The sequence below is a fragment of the Anastrepha ludens genome, chromosome 2, assembly GCF_028408465.1.
Source record: "Anastrepha ludens isolate Willacy chromosome 2, idAnaLude1.1, whole genome shotgun sequence".
Taxonomy (NCBI): domain Eukaryota; kingdom Metazoa; phylum Arthropoda; class Insecta; order Diptera; family Tephritidae; genus Anastrepha; species Anastrepha ludens.
In genome coordinates, this window is record NC_071498.1 from 141,057,309 (window position 1) to 141,070,624 (window position 13,316).

The 13,316-nt window shown below is 35.6% G+C and overlaps 1 protein-coding gene across 15 annotated transcripts in view; it reads left to right on the forward strand.

Annotated features, from left to right (window-relative positions):
- Positions 1–13,316, forward strand: part of LOC128855456 (segmentation protein cap'n'collar) — a 287,928-nt gene that overhangs the window by 129,210 nt on the left and 145,402 nt on the right. For 13 of the 15 annotated variants that reach the window (XM_054090379.1, XM_054090381.1, XM_054090369.1 and 10 more), the window contains one exon: positions 12,545–12,724. The exons of 1 other annotated variant lie outside the window; for it this stretch is intronic. In XM_054090379.1, coding sequence (XP_053946354.1) covers positions 12,545–12,724 — 180 coding nt within the window. Of the gene's footprint in view, positions 1–12,052; positions 12,302–12,544; positions 12,725–13,316 lie in introns of those variants that run through there. One more of the 15 variants, XM_054090382.1, reaches the window with a different exon arrangement.

A 13,316-nucleotide genomic window follows, 5' to 3' on the forward strand; every position in this document is an offset into this window, starting at 1 on the left:
CCTATTCGCCTTTTAATTGCTCATTTTTATGAAACATGCGCAGAGTCGGCCAACAACAACGCGCACACAGCTACGCACACTCGTCACGAAACAACCACTACATACACACATACACGCACATTTACCCATTTCTTTGCTATCCTGCCTGCACTTTCACATCAGCATCATCTCCTTCTAGCCAATTGGGCTCCCCGTGTGTGTATGTGTGTGTGTGTGTGTGTGCCTCAAGCAACTGCAGCTCACACTGCCTTTGCTGCCAAAGTGGATCCTTTGCTGTCGCTACCGGCGGTGTTGCTGCTGCCGGCGTTTTTTTTTTTTTTTTTTTTTTTTTTTGTTTTTTACTCTTGCAGCGGCGCATCTAAAGGCCGTCCATTTTTGTGCTGAGTAATACAGGAGATAGGCGTGGTTAAATGGAATGATTGATTGTATCTTTTTTTGTGAGTTTTCTACACGAGCAGCTTGCGCAGCGGTTTTTGTTCTTGTTGTTGGGGCATCATTACAACGGCGGCAATGCCTTCTGTGCACTGCCGTCGCTAGAGCGCTTTCAAGCTGCACAAGAAGAAAAGGTCGAAAGTAGAGTTGTACATATGTACAACTGCGTATGTATGTTGCACTCGTATGTGTGTGTATATGTATGTAGTATGTGCGGCGGGCATATGTAAGCGAACGTGGTTCCAGATCCATTGAATTGGAAATTCTTACATTTTCATTACTAAAAATGGGCAAAAATATGAAGGAAATTCAATTGAAAATGTCATTTGACATTTAGTGCACGACAAAAGGCGACACAAAACATAACAGAAAAGTCAAGCCTTAGAAACGCCAAGCGAACTGCTACATGCGTATAGAAGAGGGAAGGCGGAGTGACTGGCCACTCAATTGGTCTTTCAGTTCTCATTAATGCGTGCCTACTGAGGTAGTTGTGTTTTTTTTTCTATTAACAAAAAATGCTTTCTTCACTTTTTTCTGCTTTGGAAAACAATTTAATTAAGCCATCAACTAAGCTGCCTTGTAACCCAGCTGGGGCCGGCCAGTATTGTCAAAAGCGGTGCGTAGGACAAGTGTTGTGTCATGCAGCGTGTGCATGTGACAGTTATACATATACATACATATATATGTGTATATGCGTTCACATCTCCGTACATACGTACCTGCAAGCATCTGTTTAAAAAACAAAAAAAAAAAAAAAAAAGAAATTATCCCAACCTCTTTCACTCACCTACACATCGCCACATATTTCCATGCCTCGCCGCACCACTCACTTCCTGCACTTGTTTGATCTGTTTACTTTACTGCTTATGCTGCTATCTAGAGAATATCTTCTGTTCTGCGAATTCCTTCACTGTCTCCCTAACAGATTTTGACATGCAAAGATGGTCTCATCCCACTAATGGATGCGATTATGCCTCGATTATCTTTGGTTTAAACGTCACTGCATTGGTCCTTTTTTGCTAATTCTTATTGTGCCTTTTAGTTGCTTTTGCAGTTGCATACTCGTACATTCATATAGTATGTACCTGATCCTCGTCAGCGGCTACCTGTAAAATGCCAAAAATTCCATCACCAGCTCAACTGCTTTATCTCTTTTTGTCTTTACTCTGCGGTTGTTGCGGCTTAAAACGCCCGCTTTTGTCCATCTGCCACTTGGACGTTTAGTTGTCAGTTACTGTGGCAGCTATTGTTGTTGTTGAATGTTGTAAGTTGTTGACTTGCGAAAGGATTAAGTGCGCCGGTGCAGCGTTAATAATGCATCATTAACGCTATAATTTCGGATCGAGCGTGAATATGCAAAAATTTCAATTTGAAAATTTTTGCAGAATTTTGTGAATTTTTTTTTTGGTATATTTTTGCATTTTAAATTGTTCTTTGATGAAACAGAGGGATGAAACTAAATTTTGAATGTATGTACATAGTTTTCAGTGTTTTAATTTGAGTTCTCTTAACCTTGCAAAAGAAGCAATAGACAGCCGTTGAAAAATACTTAAGAACGATACTCATTCGAGAGATTTTTCAACAAAATCACTTAAGTGTATTTGTAATATATTTGAAGCTTAATTTTATAAATATAAAATGTTTGCAATCTGTATTGGTTTTTTTATCTAAGAAAAACATAATTTTTTTTTTAACTCATTTATAAAAGTTAGTGCAATTCGAAAATCCTTCGAGAAAAATACTTAAGGACGAAGCAAAATAGTAGTCAAATCATCAAAAATGCAGGCGAAAAGGAAGAGTATACTTTAATGAAAAGGAGTCTATGGAGGGCTAAATCACCAACTGTAAGGCATTAGGCAGCGATGGTCCGGTCTGGAACGCTGCAGAACTGCAAAGTGTTTTGTGACCAGCCCGAACAGAAAACTGTCAAACTTTCTACTAAAACTTAGAAGGAAAGATATTCGGTTGATGGTCGGCATCATCACAGGACACAACCCATGGGGTCAGTATATGACCGCCATTGGAATCATGGAGAACCGGGTATGCCTGTCATGCTCGGAGGAGGCGGATAGCACTGAGCACTTTCTCTGCGAGTGTCCTGCCTTTGCTAGAGCAGGGCTACGAGCATTGGGTTCCGATGTCATGAGAATGAGTAATATTCGTTCTCTAAAACTGGCGGTTATTTACAGATTTGCCAAAGAATCTGTAAAATTCTCACAGGACTAACTATCTCTATCTCTGTCTCTATTCTTTCCTATCTCTTTCTCTGATACTTTCTCCTTCCCTCCTTGACTATCTACCCCCTTTCCAGAGCTTTAAATACAATGGACTCTTTAGCCTGAGTGTTTTAGGAGCCATCAAATCTCCTGGTGCTCCTTGGCTCGACCTTTTCAAATTTCAATTTCAAGGCATTAGGCCACAGGAGACACAGAATTCTGGGGTCGTACCTACTAGAGGAGAAAGGCGTGCAATTGCTCTCTCCTAAGCAGCTGGTTCGATTCCGCGGTATACTAAATAATTATTATGAAGTAATTAAGGGCGCACAATAGACCAATCTGGTCGCAGTGCATAAAGGCCTTAGCCTAACCCGTGCAAACCCTCAATTACCATATTTTGTTGGAAATCGTTTCCGCTTTATTACTGCGGCACAGCGTCTCTGCATTGACATTATAAAACCTCTAAAACGTTTCACAGGAATGGATTTCCAAGTTGCCTCGGCCTTTTCAAATGACGCATTCCCATTAGCTTGGCCTTTTCAAATGACTGCTCCAAATTCTGGAATTCTGCATACTGAGTGCATTTTTTACGTCGTTCCAAAGATGTTCAATTGGATTTAAGTTGGCAGTTGAAGTTGTCCAATCCAGAATAAGGATCAAATTAGCTTTTTTGCCGCACGAGCAGTTGTGCTTCGGATCATTGTCTTGTTGTAATTTCCAAATTACCGGTAAATTTTCTTTCGCATAACTTAGCATAACATCTTGAAGTATCTGCACGTACTTGACCGCATTTACCTTCAATACGGATAATTGTCCCGACACTGTTCCACGAAAAGCAGCCCCACACCATTATTGAGTCTCCCCCGTGCTTTATGATTGGTGAGACGCGCTTGGGGTGGAATGAATGAATCTGCACCAACTCGATTTATTTTCGTTTCATCGCTAAATAAAATAGAACGCCACTCTCTGAATGGAGAAGCTCTCGAGCAAACTCAATTCAGCTTTGTCGTTGCGATGCTGTTACCAATGGCTTCTTCTGTGCCAGTCGACTGTGAATTCCTGTTTCTGCCAATCGAAGCGCAACTGTTCTTTTCGTTTTTGGCTTTTCCAGGTGAACATAAATTTATTAATGGATGTCAGCAACACTCTTCCTGGGACCTATTTTGACAATCTCATAATCTGGCTAAGAGTCTTTCGCGCATAGTTTTTTTCTGGAGATGTTTTTTGCTGTTTTGTACTCAGAAAAGTATTTCGAAGCATTAAAAAGCATTGTTTTTGAAACGTTTAGATGTCTTAAAATAACACTGAAGGTCTGTAGATGCGGTCATTTGCAAATCTGTGATTGCTTTTCGAAAAGCTGGAATTTTCACAATTTTTCACTTTCCGCATTATTGAATCGTTTCAACTAATAGTTAGGTGTTGTATGAGTACTCCAGATATTTACTTACCAGTTACAATGTAAAACAGAAAATAATTTACAAAGCTTTGGACGAAGACCGAATTTTTCTGAAGTATTTTGTTTTCCTTGTTCACTCCTCTCGGGAGCATAGGGCCTCGAAAAGACTATTCCATCGTACACGGTTCTGTGCTGTTGTTCTTGCACCATCCCATGTGATGTCGGCATCTGCTAGTTCGCGCAGCATCGACCTTCTCCAAATGTTTTTTGGTCGACGTTGCCCTCTGCTCTCTTGCAGGTTCCAGTCCAGTGTCATTCTCGTGATGCTACCTGGTGGTTTTCTGAAGTCTATATCTCACAAAAATATCAGTGATCCTACAAAAACGCAAAAAAAAGCTACGCCAACGCTTCCAGAAAAATAGATAAATGCATCCCATCTTTGGTTGGTAAAATTCCAGATTATACTAAACCGAATGGCACTGTGTTTACTTGGGTATTTAGTATAACGGAATTTTCTACATAATTTTTCCGTAAATCTGTAAATGCAAATTTAATCTTCCTTATCGTTGGTTGGAAATGCAGCTAGCAAAAATTAATCCAACAACAAACTTTTTTACATACGTGCATACATGCATACACATATTCCCAGGTACAAGCAGGTACACCTGTTTTTTGTTCACTTTTTGTTCGCTTTTTTTTGTTTTCATTTCTTCTTCATGTACTTGGGTATGCAGTTATTTCCTGTACTGATTGTACAATTCGCAACTTTTACGGAAAAACAAACTCTCATCTTTAAATAATCTGTCTAAAACTGAATGTTTTAAAGTAGTCTCAACTAAACAGATTCCCATAGCAACAGTATTTTTTTTTTTTGCTAATTAAGAGTTATGAAATAGTGTTGCTACACCGCCACCAAGTCCAATTTTAATTTCGTCAAAATTTTAAAATTATGAAAATTTTAGTGAAAGCGTTGGCTAGTTTTTCCGTGGCCAGGCGAGTACAATGGTAATAAATGCGTTAATAAGAAATGTTGTTTAAAAAATTCAAAAATTGTTGTTTCATATGTTCAGACCTACAGTCTGTGTCAGAAGAAAAGAGCCGGTACCGTTTTCTTGTAACTTCAAGATATATTTCGTTCTGCGCAAAAGTGATTTTCAAATTTCCGAAGTGGTAACTGCGACGTGGAGGATGCCCCGCGCGCTGGCCGTCCTGAAGAGTTTAACTTCGACGCCTTGCTCGAACTCGAGGAAGGTGAGCGAAATTTGACCGTCGATATGATAGCTCAGAGGTTAAATTCATCGCATGGAACAGTTCACAGGCAACTGCTTCAGTTGGGAAAGGTTTCAAGGCTGGGGAAAATGGGTTCCGCATAGACTTTCCGTCGCCAACCTTCAGTAGAGAGTTAATGTGTGTTTTTAGCTGCTGCAACGGCTTGAAAATGAAAGTTTTTTAAACCGTATCGTTACTGGTGATGAAAAATGCGTCCTTTACAATAATCCTGTTCGCAAACGCCAATGGTTAGATAACGATGAAACACCAGAACCGACCCCTAAAGATGGCCGTCACCCAAGGAAGATTCTCCTGTCTATTTAGTGGGATATGGCCGGTCTTGTTTATTATGAACTTCTGGAACCAAACCAGGCGATAACTGCTGATTATTATTCCCATCAGCTATCAAACCTGAATGAGGCACTCAAAAAAAAATCGACCGCGTGAATAGACGCAAAGTTTTGTTTCACCACGACAACGCAAGACCTCATACCCTAAGGCAAACATTAGGCAAGCTGAACGACCTCGGATGGGAGTTAATGCCGCATCCACCAAACACTCCGGATATTGCACCTTGTGATTATCACCTTTTCCGTGGACTTCAATCCCATATGAGTAACAAGAACTACTCCTCAAAAGAAGCTATAAAAAGGGATATCGAAGCGTATTTTGGCTCTAAGGACAAACAATATTTTGAGCAGTAATTAAAAATTTGCCTTAACGTTGGGACGACATTGTAAATAATGAAGGAAAATATATTATTGATTAATAAATACTTTAAACATCTTTTTTATTAATTTTAAAACCACCTTTAAACAACGCACGAACTTATGGACTGACCTGACAGATTACAGTTATCTTACATCCTGCGGTAATTCATTCAACTTTTTAGTCTTTTTATTATAAAATACTACTGTGAAATGCTTCAGTTTTAAATAAAGTCATTCTTACATCTAATATTATGACTATGGGCTTTTGTTTACTCAAATACTTGGTAACTAAAGTGGCAACTTGCACTTTTGATACGGGGGTTTGCCTTTCATATTTTGTGCCTTTGCAACATTGCGTGTGATGAGCTGTAATTCGATATTTTTATCGAAAGGTTTGGTATTCTGTAGCATAAACTTAAATATTTATAATTTTTTCACTAACAAGCTTTGTTTGTTCTTCTATCAATGAGTTGGAAAATTAATCTCGCTCAAAAGATGAAATTATCTCGTGAGAATTTTCGTCCTATGATTTATTACGATTTTCGAAGCTGAATACCGGGACAGAAGTGCATTGGTCAACTTACTTCGACTTTTGGCGTTGAAGCACCACACTTAGCCCCTGTGAAATGCTGTTACAACGAGTTCCAATGTAGCCGCCGGTCCTTGCAGGTCAAATTGAGTTTTGTGAAGGTCGGTCGTTGCTGTGCGTCAATTGATAACGCAAGATGCGCATATGACACACCGCGAGATAAAGACATCCTTGGTGTTCATAAGACCAGCATACATTCGATTTAGCATAAATATTTGGTCGCTAAGAAGATTTGTTCTCGTTGGATACTGTATAATTCGACTGTTGGTCAAATGCCCAGAAAAGGACTCATGTCGATTGGTCTAAAGAAATGCTGCGATTGCTCAAAGCACGTCTATGACATCGTAACATGTGGCGAATCTTAGATATATACATAATTATATGAGCCTGAAACAAAACAGAAATCGAGGGTATGGGTGCTCCAAGACGAGCTTAATCCAACGAAAGTTGTGCGTGGAAGAGGCACCTCAAAGAAAATGGGTGCCAGATTTTTCGGAAGACCTGGTCTGTCGCAACTGTACTGCTAGAGAAACTTAAAACAGTCAATCACTCAGTTGTGTGATACCCAATCATTTGTGTGCCAGAAGTTTTCAGAGAATTGCGGAAAACCAACCGCCGAAGACGAATCATCCTTCATCCAGACAATGCGAGATCTCACGTATCGGCTCACATAAGAGAGTTTTTGAGTACCCACAAAATCGAATTAATTACACACCCCTGATTTGGCAACTAACGATTTTTTTTTGTTCTCAAATATCAAACACAAAATGCGAGGTCAACGGTTTTGCAACGCCTGATGAAGCTGTTGAAGCCTTTAAGCCTGAAAATATGTTGAAGCGAATGCAGAAGTGTATTGACTTCCTAAAAGAATTTTTTTGAAAAACAATCAAGTCATTTTTATTACTATTTCACTATGTTTTCATTATTGGACGCAAAATATAAAAAACAACCCTCGTGGTGTAGTTGGTTTATAAAAACAAAGAAACAATTTGTTTTACTAGTTTACTAGTCGATATGACAGCTTAACCCTCCGTTGGACACCTTTTTGAAAACTTTAGGTTGCACACCCGGATCTGGTCTTTTTTCGTCCTGCTCGAGGATCCTTTTTAAAAGGTTAAATTTTAGGACGCCACCTGAAAGCTCAAGTCGTCAACTACAATAAAAATATGCAAAATTCATGTCCAAAGTCGAAAAGTGTGTGCAGATCCAGGTGCCTAATGGAGGGTTAATTTCAACTTATATCTTACGCTTATCGTAACGCCCAAGTATTTCCTTGTATTCACCATTTCAGTTCCCCTATTGTTTAGTTTAATGCTATCTCCAAGTAAGGCATTGTCATAAATTTAGTTTTGTCGATAATGAGTTTTAATTTATTTGTATTGTACAAAACTATTTGTGTAGATCGCTAAAATTAGATTGTAATTTATTTCTTATTTTAACTACATTTGAAACACTAATCGTTCATTATCAAAGCATCGATAAGTGGAATAGATTGTTTACGCTTATCGACTTCACTTGGCCGAAATTAGCGCGGAGATGTTTCGGGGAAGGAAAACCCCGAACCTGTTTTACTTTGATATTACAATAAACTCTCGAACGGTCTCCCATACAACAAAAAAAAAAAGAAAAAAAAATAATGAAAAAAAAAAATAAAAAAAAAAAAATAAATAAAAATAAATAAATAAAAATAAATAAATAAATAAAAAAAATAAATAAATAAAAAATAATAATTAATAAAAAAAAATTAATAAATAAATGAATACAATTTTAAATAAATAAAAAAACAATACAAGTAAATAAAAAAATATAAATTAAAATTAAATAAACCAATTAAATAAAATTAAATTTAAAAAATAAATAATTAAAAAATATAAAAGAAGATATACATATATAAAAGAAAAAAATTATAAATAAATATAAATATATAAATAAAAATATAAATAAATATAAAAACATATAAATAAATATTAAAAAAATAGAAATAAAAAAAATAGAAAAAAAATAAATAAAAATAAAAAAAAAGTAAATATAAATAAAAATTAAAAAAAAAAAATATAAATAAAAAAAAATAGAAATATTTATTTATTTTTACAAGAGTTACAATTATAAATAACTGTCACACGTAAGTAGTAAGCGCTGGCTGCCAGGGCCTTCGGCTTATGATAATATAAACTTAAGTATCTATATACTATACATACATACTAATATACTAATTTGTTTTTTTGGGTGAGGAGGAGGAAATAAAAAATAAATAATTAAAAAATATAAAAGAAGATATACATATATAAAAGAAAAAAATTATAAATAAATATAAATATATATATTAAATAAAAATATAAATAAATATAAAAACATATAAATAAATATTAAAAAAATAGAAATAAAAAAAAAATAGAAATAAAAAAAATTAAAAAATAAAAAAAAAGTAAATATAAATAAAAATAAATAAAAATAAAAAAAATATACCACATATAAATAAATATAAATAAAAATAAAAAGAATAAATATAAATAAAGTAAAAAACAACTAAAATAACGATGTTTCTTCTTTTAAATAAAGAGAGAATTAACTTAATTATATTTCTTTATATACCCATTTCGCTCATACTTTGCTGATTACTTAATTAATCCCATTATTCCTTCTTCAATATCTCCTCAATGGAATGTTTTCAGAAAATCGTGGCATTTCTTCAATCGTGCACACATTTTTTTTTAAATACGGATTCTGTCGAATACATCAATTTTTAATGGCTGGCAATCTTTAACTGACCACTGCCGTGTATACATGGCGCTATGTATAATATAAAAGTGTGTGCATAATCCGCACATGTCGATACTTGTTGTAGACATAACATTTCTATAATTGGAGCCTTCAAATAAATAAGTTCAATTACTTGTCCGAATACATACATATGTACATACATGTACATAATTTTTAACGAAATTTGCTTCGCGCGCTTTAGTATTAATGAAAAGACTGCTGGACGAGGAGCCGATATGCCGCTACCACTTTTTTAAGGCGTAAAAACCATCAACCCAATTCTGTTCTGTTGACAGATATTTATCAAAAGAATTTTACAACATCGCACCTACTGAGTGCCGCATGATTATGGGTGGTGGTGTGGTGGTCTCGTAATTACCGAAATATACAATGCTAAAACCTACTATGTATAGCCTAAGTAATGAATTATATGTACCATATTTAGAGTAAGAGAGAGAGGCCTGGCACTCTTTCGAGAGACTTATCAGCAAAGCAAGAAGAGCGCGCCATACTCACAACACAAAACAAAAAGCAACAAGAGAGCGTGGCTGATAAGAAATCGCCTTCCGAATTAGTGTTGATATGCCGATGCGAAGTACCGAACGTACATATGGTAATTTACGAGAGTACAGCGCACGACAAAACGATGGCACCTCAATATGTTTTATCAGTTTTGACTATTTTTCTTGTTTTTTTTGTCGAGTGTTATTATTTTTTATTTTTAATATTATTTTTTTGTTGTTATTATTTTTTATATAAAAGTGTATCTCATTGTCTACCAAAAACCATATAAATCTGACTTTTGAACTTTATCCGTTTTGACAATTTTTCTTGATATATTTTCAAATGTTAATTTTTTTTTTTTTTTATTTATTATTATTTTTTTATTTCATTTTTTGTTTAATTTAATTTTATTTTATTTGTTTTTATTTTGAATTTTTTTTATTTTATTTTTATTTATTTTATTTTTATTTTTTTTAATTGTTTTTTATTTAATTTTTTGTTTTTTTTTTATTTTATTTTTTTTTTATTTTATATTTTTTTTCTATTTGTATTTTTTTTTATTTGTAATTTTTTTTATTCTTTTATATTTTTGTTTTTAATTTTTTTTTTTATTTTGGTCTTTTTTTTTTTTGTTTTTTGTATAAAAATATAGCTTACTCCCAACCAAAAACCATGTACCCAAATTTCAAACTTTATATAAAAACCAGAAGAATTCCACAATTTTTCATCTAAATTTTACTATTTTTAATTAAAATTTCTAGAAAAAAGTTTTGGTACGCAATTTTATACGAGGTTCGTTTAAAAAGTCTGTGCAAAAATAAAAACTACTTAATTGTTTGGGGTAAACCTTTTTTATTTTTCGACATAGTCGCCTTTCAGGTTTCGTCTCTTAGGTTGCGTCTTTCAGGCTCCCTAGTTGTTGATCCCTTGCTTTCTGTTTTTGTTTGTTCATCCCTCCAAAGGATTTGTGCAAGTCTGTAAAATAGCCATTCGAATGGCTAAAAAAATAATAAAATTTTTCTCTAGCCAGCCATATCTTCATATTATCGAACAAATAGTAAGTACGAGGAAGCCAAGTCTGGAGAATAAGGCAGATGTGAAACGAGTTGCAACCCTATTTCCTTTAATTTTGCGACCACAACTGCTGCGGCGTGAGCTGGTGCATAGTCGTGATGCAAAAGAAAAATCAAGCAACTTCCTCGATTCAAACGAATGCCAAACACAAAGAAGTGTACCGAACTGGCTGAAACTTGGAGTGTGTTCTTCTAAGAAAAAAAAAGATAAATAAATAGTTGGTGCACACACTTCTGTTAGGTATTTGGCAAAGCTCCTCCTCCTATTTGTGGTGTGCGTCTTGATGTTTTTCCACAAATGGAGGAACCAACAGTTTTAAGCTGATTCCGAACGTCAAATGGGTTTTTTTGGGGAGCTTTTTCATGGCAGAAATACACTCGGAGGTTTGCCATTGTCTGCCGAGGATCGATCGCTTCTAGAAAAAACTTTTTCTATTATTTGGCTGTTTCATGCACGGAGATTCGAAACTACGCACTCCCAAATGGTAGTCACTCATCAACTCATTTGGCTACGGCGACCGCCTCTTCAAAGAAATCTTACTAACTAAACATAAACTCAATACGCGCCACTGGTGCCATCTCTCTGTCCTGGCACGGACTTTGCAAACGACACTCGTAGCTTCTAAAATTTTAGTGTGTTGAAGTGCAAACTTGAAATTACTATCCGTTGAATTTCTTTCTTTTCTCCATCAAATGCACGAACGTTTTCTTAGACTTAAAAATAGTGGAGCTGTGCTGCAAAGATTGTTGAATTTTCATAATTTTTATATAAAGTTTGAAACTTGGATTTATTTGGATTTTGTCAAGCACTGAGCTATGCTTCTCTAAATAAAAAGATACTCAAAAGTGATCGAAATGTTGAGGTACTCCCGTTTGTCGCCGCCTGTAAATGCGTCACACAAATCGCGCTGCCTCTTTGGTGAATGCTTATCAGTAGCCAGCAGTTATAAAACTAAGTATGTAGAGAGCAATAATAATAACACAAAACAAAACGTATCTTTATAAATTAAAATTATACTTTGTAGCCGAGTCTGGCTATCAGCAGATAGACAAAATCCAAGAAAGCTAAAAACAAAAATATTACTAAGGCAAAGAGTAATTTTGTAAAGAGCCAATGTCGTAGAAAGACGTTTTCAGCGTGCACAGAGAAAGCAGAAAAACGAAATTTTTAAATTGCAAAAACGCAATCATAAACACTCAGGACTGTGGACTTATTTCCAAAGTTTTAGATCGAGTGAAAGCCTAATAGAAATTAATAGAAAAAATAGTGAAAAGTTCAACATTTACGCTTGCAGAATTCTTATAAAATAACGCAATCCTAATCATCACAAATGCGGGCATACATAAACAAAGTGGGTTATTTAATGAAATATTTTGTGATAAAGAACCAAATAATTGCAAACAACTTGACTCGTTCACCGCTGCTTTTTAATCATCCAATCGATTCGTAATTCGGCATGGAATATTCCAAAATTTCATATATTCATAGGACCATTCATATCCTACATAGAAACATACACACATACATACATAATGCTTTTGCTTTTTGCGCTACGACGTGTACTCAAACTTCCACCTACTACGTTCAATTGCAGGAGAGCGAAATTGTCGATGTGCTGTGGAAGCAAGATGTCGATCTGGGTTATACATTGACACCACCGCATCTGCTAAACGCAACTGGCAATAATAGTAGCAGTAGTGGTACAACAGGCGTATTGGTTTCTGATGACGACATTGAGAAGTTGAAAGCATTGAAAGAGCTTAAATTAGATAAGGTAAGTGATAGTGAGTGGCGCCAACAACGAGAACATTAGAAAAGCATGAGATCGACGAGTGCTTAGTTGAGGCACAGTTATGCTGCTCTCTTTGATAAATTTACTGCGCAAGCGGCGTAAGAGCGCGGGATTTGCAATAGCAGCAACAGTAGTACCAGCATAATACAGGTAGAAGACCGCTTAGGTGCAAAAGCTAATTTCACAACAGGTGAAATTGCGCTTCTTTTTTTTTGGCTAGCTCTGGTACAGTGGTGTAGGGGAGTATCTTAAGCGCTCTCTGAAAAAAACAAAAAACAATACTCGTTGCGAATTTTATAGGTGGCTTGCGACTTTATAGCTGGGGAAATTTTGGTCTCCCCTCTAATCCGACTGTGATGTGGTGGAAAATAACGGGCGTTAGAAGTGTAGAGTATACTCGTATTACAATATAAGGTGGCGCAAAACTAATCACCCTATCGTGATTATAATTTTTGCAAATGGCGTCGCACGTGAATCAAATTTGACAACTGTGCAGTATACAAGCAGACAGGGAATGGAGGGCGTAAAGATTACAATATTCCGTTGCCCAAAATAATTACACCTAATTCTCTGT